The sequence below is a fragment of the Gymnoscopelus braueri genome (genome assembly GCF_963280865.1).
Source record: "Gymnoscopelus braueri genome assembly, chromosome: 14".
Taxonomy (NCBI): Eukaryota; Metazoa; Chordata; class Actinopteri; order Myctophiformes; family Myctophidae; genus Gymnoscopelus; species Gymnoscopelus braueri.
This window is the reverse complement of record NC_137619.1, coordinates 10,349,085-10,368,977: the sequence shown is the minus strand read 5'-3', so window position 1 is coordinate 10,368,977 and position 19,893 is coordinate 10,349,085. Positions and strand designations below refer to the sequence as shown.

At 41.4% G+C, this 19,893-nt stretch overlaps 1 protein-coding gene across 3 annotated transcripts; it reads left to right on the top strand.

The window, feature by feature from the left end:
- Positions 1-692: 692 nt before the first annotated feature.
- On the top strand, positions 693-19,759 carry phf3 (PHD finger protein 3). Of its 3 annotated transcripts, XM_080448711.1 has the most exons (17): positions 3,035-3,115; positions 4,870-5,125; positions 6,331-6,462; positions 6,603-7,887; positions 8,484-8,745; positions 9,768-9,819; positions 10,208-10,328; positions 12,571-12,727; positions 13,436-13,552; positions 13,750-13,878; positions 14,667-14,805; positions 14,903-15,086; positions 15,639-15,786; positions 15,915-16,004; positions 16,613-16,808; positions 17,261-17,641; positions 17,681-19,759. In XM_080448711.1, exons 1-17 carry the CDS (start codon positions 3,113-3,115, stop codon positions 19,228-19,230), a joined length of 5,202 nt encoding a protein of 1,733 aa, XP_080304837.1. In that variant the 5' UTR covers positions 3,035-3,112; the 3' UTR covers positions 19,231-19,759. The 3 variants fall into 3 exon arrangements, with proteins under 3 accessions (XP_080304836.1, XP_080304838.1, XP_080304837.1); XM_080448710.1 differs by lacking the exon at positions 3,035-3,115 and adding an exon at positions 693-814 and having other exon boundaries at positions 17,261-19,759; XM_080448712.1 differs by lacking the exon at positions 3,035-3,115 and adding an exon at positions 719-814 and having other exon boundaries at positions 4,961-5,125; positions 17,261-19,759.
- The last annotated feature ends 134 nt before the right edge of the window (positions 19,760-19,893 follow it).

Here is a 19,893-nt window from a genome sequence, read left to right as displayed (position 1 = left end):
ATATACACTACTATGCAGCAATACAGCCTGACAAAACCAACCTCTCGCTCACTCATTCACTCACTCACTCACTCACATTCCACATTTATTACATCATGAGGTAACAGGAGGAGTGGGCGCCTCGATGTGAATTTGGCTATTTGGTCCAAAATGTTAAAACAAAATATTTGGAAAACTTAAGTAATGTAAAGTACACATGATTAGAACATGATTGAACATTTGACATTTAAGGTCTAATATTTCTACAATTGCTACAAAGGTCTACAAAACGTGTAAATCCAATCATTTTGGAGTTGAAGGGTAAATTTAAGTCTGAAAATGATGCATGTTCAAATCATGTATACTTTAAATTACTAAAGACCATTTTTCAAATGTTTATTTATTTATTTTTTACATTTTGCACAAAATATCAGATTTTACATCGAGGTGCCCACTTCTCCCATAGACTTCTCCTTAGTGCCCACTCTTCTTGTATCCCACCGTGACATGCGCCATCTAGTGGCCAAACGTATTCCTGAATCTGTCATAATCGATGTCACTATGATTTCCCCCTCATTCTCAACCATTACAACTCCAGGTCTCTGTACTTTTACGTGTCCGGTGCAATAAAAAACACAAACCAATTCCTCCAAACAACGTCTTAGTGTGTTAAACACGGATGCATTAAATTGTAAACACGACCCACGTGACCCCCACCCCTCCACCCACCCAGCAGCAGTAGCTGATCCACCAGCAGAGGACAGGCTGCATGTGTAATGGCTGAATGACTGGAGGAAGTTACTGGGACCCTGGATCTGGCTGCTGTCGATGAAATGTAAACTCCTCTATTACCTTAACACACACACATTAACACCAGATTAACACACTCACGCACACACACACACACACTGGGTAAAGAGTCGTTGCGTTTAGGGGTTTGAAGTGATGCAAGGGGGGGGCGTGTTGATCACATCACGTTAGCAGCTACCAAGGCTACGAAAACAAACTTGACAGGCCTCTAGCTGCTAAGCTAACGCTAAGCTAACCACAGCTATCTATAGCATCGGGGAGGAGGGGTGGGGGTTTAATGTGCATTGTTTACATCTCTGGTGGAACGTTGTTTTGGGTGAAACGTGCACGTTTGATGATGCGATCGGAGCCATTGATTCTGAATGGAATGTTTAAAGATCTGCTAGGTAACTTCTATCTGTGCTAAAAGAGCAGTGTTGCCATGTCCGCTTATTATAAGCGAATTTGGGCTTGTTTTTCTGTAAAGTGGCTTGTAAATATTATTTTGTTGTAGTTTTTGGGCTTGTTTCTAAAGTGTAGTTGTTTATTTGGGCTGGTTTCTAAAGTGTTTGTTTATTTGGACTTGTTTCTAAAGTGTTTGTTTATTTGGGCTTGTTTCTAAAGTGTAGTTGTTTATTTGGGCTTGTTTCTAAAGTGTAGTTGTTTATTTGGGCTTGTTTCTAAAGTGTAGTTGCTTATTTGGGCTTGTTTCTAAAGTGTAGTTGTTTATTTGGGCTTGTTTCTAAAGTGTAGTTGTTTATTTGGACTTGTTTCTAAAGTGTAGTTGTTTATTTGGGCTTGTTTCTAAAGTGTAGTTGCTTATTTGGGCTTGTTTCTAAAGTGTAGTTGTTTATTTGGGCTTGTTTCTAAAGTGTAGTTGCTTATTTGGGCTTGTTTCTAAAGTGTAGTTGCTTATTTGGGCTTGTTTCTAAAGTGTAGTTGTTTATTTGGGCTTGTTTCTAAAGTGTAGTTGTTTATTTGGACTTGTTTCTAAAGTGTAGTTGTTTATTTGGACTTGTTTCTAAAGTGTAGTTGTTTATTTGGGCTTGTTTCTAAAGTGTAGTTGTTTATTTGGGCTTGTTTCTAAAGTGTGCTTATTTGGACTTCCTAATGTTGTTTAAACCAGTGATTCTCAAACATTTTCATGTCAAACTTTTTATAGCAGATCTACAAGTTCACATTGTAGAACTGGTATTTTCAGATAGCCAATAATGTACATTATGTTTACAGGGCGAAGGGCTCGCTTCTTTTGGGCTCGTTTTCATAGACCTGGTTGCTCATTTCTCTCGCAGAATCTGGCAACACTGTAGCATAGTCCACTAACATGGTGGTTTAGGTAGCCCTGATCTGCTAGTGTGTGTGTGAGCTAATCCATCACATGTTTAATGAGATGGATTAGAACTCGATCAACACATGGATTAAGACACTTAATCTACACCATCAAGTCACCACAGAGTTAGTTAAAACAACCACAACAGAGCTTTAAGTGTTTACTATCTATTCTCTACAGCAAGGGGTTTGTTTAGCTCCAGTTCTACTTTAGGCCTACGACACCGATTCTATCGTTACATTAAAGTGCTATCGCGAGATTATTAGCATGCTACTATGGGTGCTAACATGACATATTTGTTTGTTGTTGTTGTTGTTGTTGTTGTACGAACGAATATATAATTCTGCTGCAATGGTGGTCATATATACAAGGTTGTGTGGTCGTTAGATGTGCATGAGTTTACAGCCCAGTGTTCACATTATGGTGTTAGTGCATGGATCGCAGAGTTTATGGGTTAGCATCATAGGTTAGCATCAGCGTTGCCAGACTGTGAGAGAGAAATAAGCGACCCTGCAGGTCTATGAAAACAAGCCCAAAAAGAAGCGACTATTTGAAAATAGCCGATCTACAGAAAATAAAAGTCTTGACGAAAAAAAGTGAAAATGTAGGGATATTTTCAAATGCACAACATCTTGAATGGGGGACCTGGCTCAAAATATTTTCAGAAGGTTGGGTCAACAAATATACATGGGGGGGGGGGGGGGTCCTTGACATGAAAGTGTTTGAGAACCACTGGTTTAAACAACATTAAGGGAACAAGCCTAAATAAACGATATTTTAGAAACCAGCCCAAATGTAAAAAAAAAACTACGCTTTAGGAAGAAAAAAAAACCCAAAACGCAACCAGCAATATCTAGAAGCAACTTTACAGTAAAAACAAGCCCAAAGTCGCTTATAATAAGCGGACATGGCAACACAGTTAGCATCATAGAGTCGGTAAGCATGCTAACGCTTCAGTCAGTTGGACATGTCTATTCACTGGAAGCTTGTTGACGCCTCAGCCAGCACCACGCCATGGTAACTGTTACAGTCACTGTACACACAAACAATACACACACCACCACTTCAGTAACGTGGTGTTCATGGGTGGTTTATGGACATGTAGTTGTACAAAAAGGCCTCGTTGTCTCTTTCTGGGCTCATGGTTTCGGTTTGACTTGAAGCTCAAGCTTTAAGTGTGCTGCCTTTCTGCAGCACTTTGTGGTTGTCAGTGGTGGAAAAAGTACTCAAATTCTTTACTTAAGTAAAAGTACCAATACTGCTAAATAAAAATACTCTGTTACAAGTAAAAGTCCAGAATTCAAAGTTTACTTGAGTAAAAGTACAAAAGTATTGGCATCAAAATGTACTTAAAGTACCAAAAGTAAAAGTACTAAAATGTTTGAAAATAGCAGATCTACAAGCTCACAACGCGTCGCGAAGCGACGCGTTGTGAGCTTGTAGATCGGCTATTTTCAAATAGCCTATCTATAAAACAGGGCTAATGTGGTTAATGTATGTTTCATAATATCATAATTTATATCTGAAAAGTAACTAGTAACTAATGTTCTCAAATAATTGTAGTGGAGTTAAAGTACAATATTTGCCTCTGAGATGTAGTGGAGTAGAAGTAAAAGTATTGGAAATTGGAAATACTCAAGTAAAGTACAAATACCTCAAAATTGTACTTAAGTACAGTACTTAAGTAAATGTACTTAGTTACTTTCCACCACTGGTGGTTGTTAGTATGTCACTTATAACGGTCATTAATGGACTATGGCTGCAATGTATCGATATGTATCAATATCGTGATATTGATAGATTCGATTAGATATGGGCTGGCATTTTGGATCAAAATCATGTTTGATTGGTTTGGTGTCATTGTGACATGGCCCTGATATAAGTGTGGTTTCCTGGTTGGTTTCCTGTTTTTTAAGGCTGCATTGAATTGATGTAGTTCCCTGAACTTAATACCTGACCAGACCGTTTCTAGCTGACGTCTAGTGAGGTATCAGTTTGTTTTTGTGCTAATCCTAGACACATTAACAGTTATATCATGTTACATGGTAGTTATTATATAGTATTATCATTATATGGTAGTGGTGAATATGAAACAAGTACATAACTAGTTAGTATATGGTATTTACTAATTGTTTCTTTTTTGTCTTTTTGTTTTCTGTATAATTGATGCAAAGCCTAATTTGTTTTTTCTTTTCGTTCTGTTTCGTTTGTTCTGATATGTAATAATGGTTTTATTTATGCTTTATTTTGCTCTTTTGTTTCCTTTTTTCTTTTGTGACAATTAATTTAAATAGGAATAAGGTGGGCATAATAAGCTTCAGCTTCAGCCCGTACCTTTTCGGCCAATAATTATCTTTATTCTGTATGTTCAACTCATCAGGACAGAGATAAATAAACAAATTAACTGTAGCTGTTCTATTATTTGCCTTTTATAGTTATATCAGGCATTACTGATCTGATGACTATTCATACAAAATATCATTGTGTACATTTTTGTTAAATAATGTATATCGGGGTGCCTGGTGACTCAGCCAGTGTGTGTGCCCAGACAATGTGAGCGTAAGGACTCGGGTTTGAATCCTTGTCTCACATCTCTCTCCTCTCTCTCTGCCCTTGGCTTCCTGAAGAAACAAACCAATGTCAGTCAACACACTTCATTCACAGACATAAGCTAGAGGCTGCATATTTTACTTTATTCAAAAGTGACTAGGTTGCTTTTTTAATTTTTTAATGCTTGTGATGTAGCCTAATATACTCTTGTATTTATGCAGGCCGACAAGAAGGCAGCAGCATTCATGGATATTGTGGACACCTGTAATCGTTTAATCCCTAGTGACCAGCTGGATGACTCCCTACCAATAGGTCAGAATCTGGAGTGTGAAGCGAGTAATGAGTTTGGAAGTCTTGTTCAACTGGAGGAATCGCTGAAGAACATGCTCAGTGACAAAGATCCCATGCTAGGATCTGCAAGCTCTCAGTTCAATCTCTTGGACAATGAGGACTCCAGCTTTCAGATTGGTCCAGCAGGTATGTACAAAGACCGACTTCTATTTGACAACGTTTAACATTTAACTTTACAACATTTAAATGAGCAACCTTTAACCCATTGATACCTGGGACGCATCTGTGTCACTTTTAGATTTCTTTAGGCTATTCAAAAATAGCAGATATACAAGCTCGTAGCGCGGCACCGAGTGCCGCGCTACGAGCTTGTAGATTGCTATTTTTGAAAAATCTCGAAAATATTTTTTTTTGATTTTTTTCAAAAAACTGTTAGGATTTAGAAGACATTTCTAGAATCTTCTTAGGTCTCAATGGGTTAAATGAAAAAACTACAGAAAATGATGCAGGGGCGCCGATAGCCGAGTGGCTAAGGCACATAACCTATAGGCTCTGATGCCTGCCAAGCGAGTCCCTGGATCAATTCCCAGGCCTGGCATGTCGCTCCCTGACTCCATCTGTTTCCTGGCTCTCTCCTCTGTACTCTGGCTGTCAATAAAGGCAAGAGTAAGCCAGAAAAAAAGAAACAAAGGATGCAGATCTGCAGACAATAACAAAGATGTCAGCAAATGGATGCATGATTTCTGTTATAACTTGACTTTTAATGTTTCAGTATTGCTTGACTGACCTGGAAGCTGGTCTCACTTGATATGATTAACCCATTAAGACCGGGAACGCATCTGTGTCATTTTTAGATTTATTTCGCTATAAAAAAAATTGCAGATCTACAAGCTCATAGCGCGGAACCGAGTGCTGCGATATGAGCTTGTAGATTTGCAATTTTTTTAAAAATCATGAAAATGTGTGCAAATCTTTGAATATATTTAAAGTGACCTGGAACAAAATATTTTGAGATGGGGGTCCGCGGCCAAATACATATAATTTTGGGGGTCCTTGACATGAAAAAGTTTGAGAACCACTGATATAGAAACATACGTTCTTTCAAAAAACTGTTAGGATTTAGAGGACATTTGTAAAATCCTCAGAAGCAAAGAATTTGAGTTACAAATGTTTGCTTTAAAAACAAAATATATATATTCAAAGATTTTCACAAATCTTAAAAAATAGCAGATCTACAAGCTCATAGCGCTGCACTCGGTGCCGCGTTTTGAGCTTGTATATCTGCTATTTGTTTTAATAGCCTAAGAAATCTTAACATGACACAGATGCGTTCCCGGTCTTAATGGGTTAAATATTGCATAAACTACAACTGAAAGTGTTTGTAATTGCAGGTCTTGAGGTTGCTGCCACAGAACCGGGCCTCAGTGATGCTGGTGGTGAGCTGAAGAGCACGGAGACTGCGGTAGTCAAGCCGAAGCGACCTGTCGGGCGGCCAAGGAAACCTCCACGTCATTTAGAATCTGGTAAGTCAGTTTTTCAGGGTATCGTTACCGCTCGATCATACGGTGTGACTGTCAATTTGTAGATGTGCTAATATGTTTTTTTTTACAACTTGCTTTCCTTCGTTAAAACTTTTTCTTCACTTGCTTCTTTTTTAAAACAGAAGAAACCGATGGCCAGGGACCCACCAAAAAATTACCCACAGGGAGACCTGGGAGGAAACCTGTGAATAGGCTGAAGAAGTCCTTTCTAATTGAGAAAGGGGTCAACGGTGCCCAGCTGAAGAAAGAACTAACGCTGGGAGGGCGGATAAACATTAACGATCTTAATGTTGGACTGTGGATAAATCCTGTGGTTGTTCTGAAGCCCTTGACTGTCACGGTCGGAGGGGTCACAATTGAGCTGCTTCCTGGGCCTTCCTACGCAGCGAATGCTAATGCGGGCCAGTGCTTTGAAGACACGTTTTCATATTGTGGAGATGTTCAATATGCCATGTTGCAAGATGATGCAGTCGAGGCACAGGACGCCGCACAAGAGACCCAGACTAATTTAGGTGGCATTGACAATATGTCCACTGACGACGTTCCCCTTGGGCTGGGCCCTTATGTAAATCCAAATGAGGTTCAGGCTGCCAACGGGGCACTCATGAGAAGCCCCTGCACGGAAGAGACCAAACTTGACAATCAAAGCAGTCCCACAAAGCACACGCCAGTTGGTGCTGAAAAAGAGGCAGTTAAGCAGCCACAAAACACACATGGCAACAAAACCGATTCAAATAGTAAGGAAAAAGAAAAGACTCTCGGCCAGAAGCAGCTCAAGCCTAAACCGGGACCTCTAAGGTCTAAGAGCCTGTCTACGTGTAGACCGAGCAGCGCGATGAAGGGACCTAAATCTCCACAAAACAAACCTTCAAAAACCATCCACGCGCCCGGCGTCAACAGGGGGAAAACTCTGAACGAAAAGAAAGACGTGTCGTTGAAAAGGCACGCAGAAGAGGTCCAAAACGAGCATGGGCCCAAAGTGCAGAAGATGCAGGACAAACACGCGAATAAAGTAAAGCCAAAATTGCCGGGTGCCGGCGGCGCCGGCAAGAAGAGCCCGTCGTCTGACGGCGGCCCTGCCGAGCCGCAGGGACCGACCAAGAATTCACACGTCGGCCCCAAACCCGAGGGTTCCCAACCGGCACACGGCGCCACAGCGGGTCACTCTTCGAGATCGACGGAGGACGGCGTGGAGGAGAAGTCCAAGGTTAAGAAGCCGGAAAAGATCCTTCAGAGGCAGAAAAGCAAAACTGTGAGAAGCCTGTCTGTGGACGAGCCACAGCTGTTCATTCCAGACAACGCACCACCGGTGGTGAAAAAGGAAACCGTTGAGGACCAGACCACCAGCAGTGACACCGTGTGGGAAGGAAACAACTGTGGCCTGTGCAAGATACACCATAACAACACGTGGGTTTTTTGCACTTATACTGTTTAATCGAGTAAAGTTGCCACTCATAGCAGATGGATTGTGTTGTATAATCGTTTCATTTGCTAGCAGATCTCGTTCAGCAAACATAGTGTGATGAACAGAACGGAGAGCTAAATATTACAGGGTATTATTCATGGTTGAGATGAAACGTAATGAAAGTGAGATTAACCCTTTAAGACTGGGAACGCATCCGTGTCATTTTAGATTTCTTTGGGCTATTCAAAAATAGCAGCTATACAAGTTGTAGATCTGCTATTTCTAGAAAAATCGTGAACATTTGTGCAAATCTTTGAATATGTATTTTTTTAAGCGAGCATTTGTAACTCAAATCTTTGCTTCAGAGGGGTCCCTGGAACAAAACATTTTACAAATGTCACGATTTTTCAAAAATAGCAGATCTACAAGCTCATAGCGCGGCACTCGGTGCCGCGCTATGAGCTTGTATATCTGCTATTTTTGAATAGCCCAAAGAAATCTTAAAATGACAAAAGATGCGTTCCCGGTCTTAATGGGTTTTAAAAGTGTTGACATTTCCTTTTCGACTAATGAGCTTAACGCTGGCTTTGTTTTATAGGTTCATGGTGGGCTGCGGTCGCTGCGAAGACTGGTTCCACGGCGACTGCGTTGGCCTGGACTTGACGAAGGTGCGCGAGATGGAAGAAGAGGACCAGATGTACGTGTGTCTGAAGTGCTGCGAGGAGCAGCCTGCCGCTGACACCCAGAGCGCCGCTAAGCCAGAGGCCAAGCCCGACGACGTACAGGACAACAAACCGCCCCCCAAGCCCAGGCAAGGGCCTCAGCTGCCCACGTCACCTGGGGCCAGGCCGGTCAAGAAGGTAAAGGAGAAACACCTTGAATTCCTCATAGCCGTACATTATTATCGGATTACTTACTTGGCCTGTTAATTCAATTTAGAAATGGTAGTCACTTATGTGTACTGGTTGCAGTGTTGGAAAAGTTACTAAAACATAGTAATATATTACTTATTACATATTACTTGTTTAAAAAGTAATATAGTTACTTTACTTATTACTCCCTGCCAAAAGTAATTAGTTACCTTACTAGTTACTGGAAAAAAGTAATATATTACTTTAAGTTATATATTACTTTAGTTACTTTCCAACACTGTGTTGGAAAAGTTACTAAAACATTACTTTCCAACACTGTGTTGGAAAAGTTACTAAAACATAGTAATATATTACTTATTACATATTACTTGTTTAAAAAGTAATATAGTTACTTTACTTATTACTCCCTGACAAAAGTAATTAGTTACTTTACTAGTTACTGGAAAAAAGTAATAATATTACTTTAAGTTACATATTACTTTAGTTACTTTCCAACACTGACTGGTTGCCTTGTCACTTTCTGTTCTCCAGCCATTTCAGCCATTGATTTTAGCCAGTGTTACCGCAGCATAATAAGGGTTTGTTATTCTTTTTTTGTTCTGCTTTTTGTGAGTTTGAGGTCTACACATGGGTGTTTGACAAAAAAAGACACTGAATTGTGGTGCAGATACTGTGGTTTACCAGTTTAGTCAGAGATCACATTTTACACACTTCCTAAAGTTTCCTGAGAACCTAACTACGGATGTCTTTCTGGCTGAGCCAGTACCACACAGGCTCACATCTGCCTCATGGGTTCGAATGTGGCTCATGACTCGTGTCACATGTCATCTGCTCGCTGTCTTAATCTCCCTTTTCCATACCTCTCCAATGTGCTGTTTACTAAAGCAGAATTGTCTTAAAATATTTAGGTTTCCTAATATTATGTTCAGTTTTAAGATTAGCTTATTACAGTTTTGAACTAGATGTATTGTGTGGTGTGGCTAAGATGTTTGTGTTTTATTCCTACATAGGAGTCTGAAAGAAAACAGTCAACAGAGGTCAAAGACACAAGCCAAAAAACAGGTACCTTTTTACATTTGTTTATCTAGTTCATATTATGTTCTCAGTGTAGGTGGCCAAATATCACTGACAGCAGAGAATGGTCTTTACAATGGACAAATGTTTCGCTTATGACGAAGGCTGGATAGCCGAAACGTGGGACATAATAAAAAAACAGGGGCCTAATAAAAATGTTCATTCTGAGTGTGACCCATCACTTTTGTAAATTATATTGGTCTAAGTGGATACCGCACCAGAGCAGTCAGAGCACGATGGTAACAAAAAGTTTATCTATCTTATATCACAGACACACATGATGGATCCCCGGAGGGAAATTCAGGTGTCTTACAACTGGGAACATATGAACTAATAACTACTGAGAACATAATTAACTGTTATTCTGTCATCTTAGGAGTTCCACCAAAACTGGAGATGAAAAGGAAGACTTCATCTCCGGGTTTGAAGAAACCGGTGTCTGTGGACGAAATCAGGAGGAGTGTACGTGATTCTCTCAAGGAAATCCTCTTGCAACGGTAGGCACTCTCCACGTGTGACTGAGTGAATGAGTTACTATTTAACTATTCACTTAATTCAACGGGCTGTGATAAAAACTGCCATGTCTACTGTATGTTGTGTGTGTGTGTGGTGTAACCGTGTGGCTGTGAATCGGGACATTGTTTGTTCAGCAATCAGCCCGGTATCGCAGCGACGCATGTAATACTCTTGTTGGGTACAGTTTAGGGCTGTCACGATTATAACATTTAAGTTGACGATGAATTATCATACAAATAATTGCGATTAACGATTTAATTGTGTTTCTGTCGCTGAAAACTGGAGCATATGAGTAAAAGTTACATTTCTGTTTGACTTTTAGGCTTCATAATCTAAAATTGCACTTCATTGATTATGACAAATAACTTGAATATACAAAGATATTACTGACATATTTCTTTAAATAAAAATTATAGTGGAAATAGCTGATCTATAAGCTTACAACATGAAAATGTATTTTTCATCATGGAAACGATTTTAACGATTATGCAAAAATAATTGCGATTATGTAATAATTGTGACAGGCCTAGTACAGTTGGGCTTAATGTGTCAGTGTCATGTTTAGCCCCACTTAACCATGAAATGTGCACGTTATTTCTCACGGACCATGTTGTCACTAACCCTCCCTACCATTAGACTTTGTAACCTTAAGCCTAACTTTAACCCCACTAACTTTGCCTAACCTTAACCCATTAAGACCTGTAACTGTCTCATTTTTAGATTTGAGCTAAAAAGCATTCTTTTACACTTTGGGCTATTCAAAAATAGCAGATATACAAGCTCATAGCGCGGCACCGAGTGCCGCGCTACGAGCTTGTAGATCTGCTATTTTTGAAAAATCATGAAAATGTGTGCAAATCTTATGAATATATATATTTTTAAAGCGAAATTTTTTTACTCAAATCTTTGCTTCTTGGGGTCCCTGGAACAAAATATTTTGATGGGGGTCCGCGGCCAAATACATATAATTTTGGGGGTCCTTGACATGAAAAAGATTGAGCACCACTGACATAGAAACATAGGTTTTTCAGAAAACTGTTGAGATTTAGGAGACATGTAGAATCGGCTTCAGGTCTCAATGGGTTAAGAACTTCAACCACATATACCGGTACTTAGTTGACTGGAGTCCCCCAGGGCTCTATAATTGGTCCGCTCCCCTTTGTCTTCTCCACAAAATCTCTTTGCTGAATATAGCAGATCTGCCATTTTCGCTGAATGTTTGCCCCCAGAATAGCCAAGGACATCAGGGTTCATGTGCCTAAACTTACTTACCACTACTAGTGCTTGACCTTGACTTGATGTCAGTAACCCATGAACATTTCTTGCTGAAGCAGGGCTAAACCAGACAAAACCACACAAATCTATCCTGTACAAAAGTTTAACCGCTTGAATCCTCTAGACCAGGGGTCTTCAATGTTTCTCAGGCCAAGGATCCCTTAGCTGAGAGAGAGATGAAGTCTAGTCTACATATTGTATAAAATTGTGTTGCAGGTTAAACTTTTTTCATAGATTTCATAGACTTGTTTGACAACGCTTAACCCCCCCCCCCCACAAAAAAAAAAGAACTAGCCGATCTACAAGCTAACGCCTCGGTGAGCTTGTAGATCTGCTATTTCTGGCTAAGGTTCTCCTCAGAATAGGGATGCTAGGGTTCAAGTGGTTAATGTAAAAAAAGAATCCTATCACACAAAGATTTGGCGGACACCCTGTAGTAACTCTGAGGACCCCCTAGGGGTCCCGGACCCCCTTTTGAAGACCCCTGCGCTAGACTTAGTAAACTGGACCTGAGTTGAGCTCAAGTTGAGCTATAGATCGGCTATACATTTCCACAATGGTCTGTGTTAATGTATAGTAGTACAGTACAAAACATGCCCGAAGCTGTGAATAGACAATAACGTGTTAACTCATTCAGTGCCATGCTTATTTATGGCAGTTTGGCTCTGAGTGCCACAGCAAAAATTCATTGTAAAAAAAAAGTGCTTAGGAGCCGAGATACAGCCTTTTCCAGTAAGAAGTTAAACAAAGAGTGAATGGAGCAGAATATTTTCAAATCGTGATATCTTGGGTTCTGAACATTTTTCTTTAAAAAAAAGGGGGAAAAAAAAATTTAATTTTTTTTTTTATGACGTCTTAGACGTCACGTGACGCTCAGGCAGGCACTGAATGAGTTAATGCCGGTATGGTACGTTTCAATAAAGTAATCATGCTTTTTCACTTGTTTAGGTTGAAGGACTCAGATTTGAAGATCACCTCAGAGAAGGCCTCTGAAGTTGCCAAGAAGACCGAGAGAGAACTGTTTCATTTGTACAAAGACACCGATAGCAAATACAAGAACAAGTACAGGAGCTTGATGTTCAACCTTAAAGATACCAAAAACAATGTAAGTTCACTCTTAACCCATTCAATCCGGGAACACATCTGTGTCATTTTAGATTTCTTTGGCTATTCAAAAATAGCAGATATACAAGCTCGTATACAACCGAGTGCCGTGCTACGAGCTTGTAGATCTGCTATTTCTTTTAGAAAAATCTGAATTTGTGCAAATCTTTTAATATATGTTTTTTTAAAGCGAACATTTCTAACTCAAATCTTTGCTTCTGGGAGTCCCTGGAAACAAATATTATCAGATGGGGGTCCGCGGCCAAATGCATATCTAAAAATGTTTTCTAAATCCTAACAGTATGTTGCTACGTATATCAGTGGTCCTCCCCCCAAAATGATAAGCATTTGGCCGCAGACCCTCATCTCAAAATGTTTCGTTCCAGGGACCCCCCCCCCCCCCCCCAGAAGCAAAGATTTGAGTCAAAAATGTTCCCTTAAAAATATATATATATATTCAAATATTTTCACAAATGTTACACGATTTTTCAAAAATAGCAGATCTACACACTCATAGCGCGGCACTCGGTGCTGCGCTATGACCTTGTATATCTGCTATTTTTGAATAGCCAAAGTATATAATAATGGTTTAAGTGGTTAACACAGATGCGTTCTTAATGGATTAACATGGAGTATGTTGTAATTTAAGTCTAACACAATGTACATGTCAAAATGTTGAGCTTTTAACTTGTATTTAACTATATTTCAGGTATTATTTAAGAGGGTTCTAAAAGGAGAAATATCCCCAGCTCAGTTAATTCGAATGAGCCCCGAGGAACTGGCCTCGAAAGAACTGGCTGCTTGGCGCAAAAGAGAGAATCGCCATGTAAGTAACACCTTGACATTTTTATCAAAATCATGTTGTGTCAAAATGACATTTTCTGGTTCTTATTTCTGTGCTTACAAGAATACAAGACACATTTCTAATGAAAGAAATGACATCCAGACAAATGTTCCTCAGAATGGATGTAGACAGTAATTTGGGTAACGGTAACTAAAACCGCAAAAACGTCATCTTTTCAGACCATTGAGATGATCGAGAAACAGGAGAGGGAAGTGGAGAGGCGACCCATCACAAAGATCACCCATAAAGGAGAAATCGAAATTGAGAGCCAGGAGCCAGCGAAGACATCTGAGACCGTGGAGGTGGAGGTAGGAGACGGCTCAGACTTGACTCTGCATACATACACTTGAATCCATTAAAACAGTGGTTCCCAACCTTTTTTCCTTGAGCACGCACACACAGACAGAACACATAGAGCGTTTTTCAGACATTTACCACTTAAGCCCTGTCTTATGACAAATGGGAAAAGTTGCCTATCTACAATCTTCAAACACTGCTTTAAAGTAATACTAGGTAACGTTTTCAACAAAACTAAAGTTAAATTGTATATCTTTTGCGAGTGGCAAAAGTTTCACAACACCCACTCCGTGAATTTCACCCCCGGAAGCCTTTTATTTATATATTTTCTATTGAACGTGTACGGGGGGGACTTTCCCGGGAAAATGACATTCCTGGCCAACGTCATGACGTCGTGGCCGACGTCCTCAGGAACTACCGCAACGGTTTCCTGTTTGGCCAGGAACTACCGCGCTATTAACAAAAAGGAACCTCACGCTGATTTTAAGATAATGTAGGATTGGGAGATCGAAAAAGAACAGAAAAAGAAAGCACAGCTCATGGTAACTAATGCTCCACTGGCTAAGAGAAACGATCCGTAGATAGTATAAAACAATTAAAAGATCGCTTTTTGAAACGCTTCCGGCTTCCGGTGAAAACGAATGGAATTCTGGGTAATCGAGGACTAGGGAAATTGTATGCAGTGACGGTAGTGACCAGCAGAGGTTGCTAAAAATCGTTATTTGTGATTTTGCATTGTACAACTTTAAAATATGCCACAATGACTGTTTTTTCTTCCTTTTCTTTGTTCCTGTCTCAGCCTGAGCCTGCTCCCAAAGTGACGGAAGCCCTACTCGATCTTCTGCCGCTGGAGAACGTGGAGAGCACAAGGACCGCTAAGGACACTACCGCCCAACACAAGTCCCATTTATTTGACCTACACTGTAAAATCTGCACAGGTACAAACATTCTGAAAGAAAATTTCATCCGGACGTTTTGGCACGTGTATTTTTTCCCCTATCCCCGTTTCTGACGTGCATTATTTTGCTTTGTAAGGTCGCATGGCTCCCCCTGTGGAAGAGGCACCGACCAAAGTAGTCGCTACTACTGTCGTAAGGAGGCAGTCTGCCCCGTCAGAGGAGCTTAAGAGCACAACCCCGCCTGTGAAGGATGAAGATCTTCACCTCACCGTCTTAGAAGAGAGCTTCCGTAGCGCTAAATCGTTCGTCTCGGAGGGAAGGTGAGGAGGCTTTCGGTTTATGACGCTGCATGTAGCTTGTGTGCAGTGGTAGAAAAAGTACTCAAATGTTTTACTTAAGTAGAAGTATCAATACTGCAATGCAGAAGTACTCTGTTATAAGTAAGTCCGGAATTCTAAATTTACTTGAATAAAAGTACAAAAGTATTAGTACCAAAATGTACTTAAAGTACCACAAGTAAAAGTTAAACAAATTTTGAAAATAGCAGATCTACAAGCTAGCAGATCGCGACGCTTTGTGTTCAAATAGCCTAGGTATAAAATAGGGCTAAAGTGGTTAATGAATGTTTTATAATGTAATCATTTATATCTGCAAAGTAACTAAAGCTTTCAAATAATTGTAGTGGAGTAAAAGTACAATATTTGCCTCTGAGATGTAGTGGAGTAGAAGTAAAAGTATAGACAATTGGAAATATTCCAGTAAAGTAAAAGTACCTCAAAATTGTACTTAGTTACCTTACACCACTGCTTCTGTGTCTTTGTGTTTTTGTCTCTTGCCTTCGTGGCGTGTTGATAACATGAACTTCTCTTCAGGTCGGAGTTTACGAGTGGCAGAGATGAGGAGGCGGCTTTCCTTTCCAACCTGAAGAGCCTTTGGAGAGGATTCATCAACATGCCTGCGGTGGCAAAGCTTGTAACCAAAGTCTTTCCCGTCTCGGGCATTTTCGACAACTTGACAGAGGTACACGAGCATGCAAAGTGAACATGCATACGACGAAATTCCTCGTAGGGATGGGTGTTCAGATTAGAGCAAGCTACATACGCTATGGCACTATGCAACTACTCATAGTTGGGTTATGTTTATGACAGGATCTTCCGGACAGTATCCAGATTGGAGGAAGGATAAGCCCACAGATCGTGTGGGACTACCTGGAGAAGATCCGTGCCACGGGAACAAAGGTTAGCTTGTTGTCTTTGTTCTTAACCTTCTTAACCCTTTAAGACCTGAGAAGATTCTAGAAAGGTCTTCTAAATCCAAAAAAAATTTTGAAAGAAAAACCCAAATTTTCTTTCCTCGATTTTTCAAAAATAGCAGATATACAAGCTCATAGCGCGGCACTCGGTGCCGCGCTATGAGCTTGTATATCTGCTATTTTTGAATAGCCTAAAGAAATCTAAAGTGACACAGATGCGTTCCAGGTATCAATGGGTTAAGCCTGATTCATACTTCATCGCATGACTGTGTTGCACGGGAAAGACAGCTGACCTACAAGCTCGCAACGCATTGTGAGCTTGTAGATCGGCTATTAATAATAGGAGATACTCATAACACGTATAGCTGCCTAAAACAATGCAAAAAAATTACTTAAAGGCTTCCTAATGGTTAATAAAAAAGGCAAGTAAATTATTCATTTGGTTTGATTCCTAAGACCATGAGTCATGCTTATCCCATAGAAAAACATGGTATACTCCAGACAAATTGAACGTTTGGTAGAATCTTTCCTACAACATGAATGTGTACTGTAGATGCTGATAAAATGTTCTTTTTTGTGCATTTGTTCTTCCAGGAGGTGTGCCTGATTCGCTTCTCCCCGGAGACGGAGGAAGATGAGATCTCCTACACGCTCCTGTTTGCCTACTTCAGTAGTCGCAAGCGGTTTGGGGTGGTTGCTAACAACTTGAAAAAAGTGAAAGACATGTACATCATCCCATTGGGCGCCACTGAGAAAGTCCCACACCAGCTGGTTCCCTTCGATGGTCCAGGTGAGAGCAACAATACGAAAGTTTGCTCATTGTGAAGTTTAACCCATTAAGCCATGAGGCCGATTCTACAAAATGTCTTCTAACATTATTCTGAAAAAACGTATGTTTCTATATCAGTGGTGCTCAAACTATTTCATGTCAAGGACCCCCAAAATTATATATATTTGGCTGCCGACCACCATCTCAAAATATTTTGTTCCAGGGACCCCCAGAAGCAAAGATTTGAGTTAAAATGTTTGCTTTAAAACAATATATATTCAAAGATGTGCACATATTTTCACGATTTTTCAAAAATAGCAGATCAGCTATTTTTGAATAGCCAAAGTGTAAAATAATGATTTTTTTTAAGCTCAAATCAAAAAGTGACACAGATGCGTTCCAGGTCTTAATGGGTTAACATATACTACTTTACTGTGTTTCAAACGGTTAACCTGCCCTTTGTGATTTGACAGGACTGGAAAATAACCGTTGCAACCTCCTTCTTGGACTCCTCGTCCGTCAGAGTCAGGGACCTAAAAAGGACTTTCTTCCTGTGGACATAAACGAAACGCCGAGGATTATCCCCGAGAGCAAGCCCCCGAGTGTTTCCACACAAGACATCCGAGCCGTAAAACAGGAGGAGAAGCGCTATCTCACCTCCCTGGCTCCTGCACCGGCCAAGGAGGACAAATTACTAAACACCACCGAAGATGCTGATGAACCAGTAACGGAATCCTTTGAAGAAGCATCTGCCACTGAAGAGGGCAATAATCAGGAATCCAACAAACCGTTACGCTTTCTTCCAGGTGTGTTAGTTGGCTGGGGTGGAGAGTTGCCTCCCCTGCCAGATGTGGGAGGAAAGCCAAAGCCTGCAGTCGATCACTCTCAAAGGACCCAGCCAGCTCCCAAGGCAGACGCGGTAACCCCAGGAACCTTTACTAGAAGTCCCACAGCGGCTGCTCGCCTCGATCGTTTCGTCATCAAGAAGAAGGAGCCAAAGCCTGTTCAAGCGGAACCGGGGCTTTCTAGCCCGACGGGAGCTTCCAGTGCCAACGTTTCGGTGGTAAAGGATACCGTTGCGTTGAACCAAGGTGCATCAGTGTCTCCCAAGGCAGACGCGGTAACCCCAGGAACCTTTACTAGAAGTCCCACAGCGGCTGCTCTCCTCGATCGTTTTGTCATCAAGAAGAAGGAGCCAAAGCCTGTTGAAGCGGAACCGGGGCTTTCTAGCCCGACGGGAGCTTCCAGTGCCAACGTTTCGGTGGTAAAGGATGCCGTTGCGTTGAACCAAGGTGCATCAGTGTCTCTGAAAGACAAGCCGCCAGATGTATCGACTGAGGCATTCTTGGCAAGCTTGTCCACAGCTCAGGGTGGGAATGAAGCTACCAGCGCCATCACGACCAAGAAAGCAGAGGTTGGCCTGCCACCCGAAACTGAAAAAAGCAACCCAGGCGGGAATTCCCTGTCGCTCTCGAAGCCCCAAGCGACTTCAGATCAAACCAACAGCTTGAAACCCCCCATCAGTGGAATCTTGAAGAAATGTTCTGTATATTCCAATGTGACTGAAGAAAAGAAAACGGAGGTGGTGCCCGAGGCTACTGCGAACAATCCAGCTCCTTTTGTACCGCAACCTGTTCCTCTGCTGACCAGCATTAGGCACGATCCTGCTGTGGTGTCTCGACAAGAAGAACCTCAAAGCAACTTGAGTTCACCCCACACTGAAAGAGAAGGTCCCTCTATTTCCCAGGCTAACGTTAGTCCTGCAGTCGCTCCAACTGCATTCATACCTTCAGCCCAACAACCACAAGCGGTCTCTTACGCAGCCACTCGCACTGAAACCACAGATTTCCAATACGAGTCGGCGACGGCACCGGTTGACCCGACGTTTAGCAACGCTGCACCGTTCCCAGCCCAGCAGCTTCCGGTACCTGGCAGCTGTGTTTACCCCTGCGGCCCGCCTCCTAACGTGATTCCACCCCCACACCTCCAGGATCAGAATCACGCTCCACCATGGGCCCACGATGGACCCATGCCCCACCACGCTCCTCCCGGACCGCCCTACGCCGACACTAGTTACTCGTCCAGCGAACCCCCGTCGTCGGCCAAAGACTACAAGCGGTCATCGGACGAGTACAGCGACCCCTGGGAGAGGCCTCGACACCCAGAGGACAGAGACCAAGGACGACACAGACACCACAGCGAGTCCCGTCACGGGAAGAAGAGCAGACACCACGAGAGGGAGCACGCGAAAAAGCACGAGCGCGGCCACGAGGACAAGCACAGAGATGGGAGTAGACACTCTGGACACACCGATGACCGCCATGGCGAGCGTAGGAAAGAGAGGCACCATAGTGACGAGTACCGCGCCAAGGAGAAGGACAGGCACAGACACAGAAGAGACTCTGATTATGAGAACGGCAGGAGAAATTCAAAAGACAGTTAACTCGAGGGTTTTGTATGCCAGGTTGCAGCTGTGCCATTTCCTTACAATTTTACTGTTTTTTAAACTGTTATTTACAGTACAGCTAATAATGTTTCGTCGGATGTATCGATACACGCGGACATCTCTTAATCAAAATTTTGGAGAAAAGAAATTGGAAGTTTTAACCTTTTCATTTTATTTTGTATATGTATCACACTTGCAGACCTGACCATAAATGCTCCAAAACGCAAGCGGTTGTTTTCAATTCCATAACATACAGCACAATTGAGGTAAATAGATTTTTTTGTTGAATTGGGTTTGAATGTAATGCAGCTGACCAGTTATATTTCCATGAAAAAAAAGAAAAGAAAACCATACAAAAAAACAGCCACTTCTCACTTATTTTTTAAATGGCTGTTTTCTATACTTCAAATTTTTATTGACAACGTTGTCTGTACATTTTGGCTTGTCATGTAAATTAGAATTCAAGTGTGCCTTTGCACTGTGTTTATGTACAGTCCGTAATAAAGCTAATGTTTTTTTTATTGTTGATTTATACAAGCCTCATGTTCCCTGAAAAAGTTCTAAGAATGTAAAAGAAAATGACTACTGGATGAACGCAACAAACTGCATCCTACAGACCATTCTGTACCAGCATATCGTCGCTGTCTGGCAGAAACCTTG

Coding starts and splice junctions, on each gene's coding strand:
- phf3 (XM_080448710.1), top strand. CDS start 4,894: ATGGATATTGTGGACACCTGTAATCGTTTAATCCCTAGTGACCAGCTG. Junction 5,126..6,330: donor CTTTCAGATTGGTCCAGCAG/GTATGTACAAAG, acceptor TTGTAATTGCAG/GTCTTGAGGTTGCTGCCACA. Junction 6,463..6,602: donor TCCACGTCATTTAGAATCTG/GTAAGTCAGTTT, acceptor TTTTTAAAACAG/AAGAAACCGATGGCCAGGGA.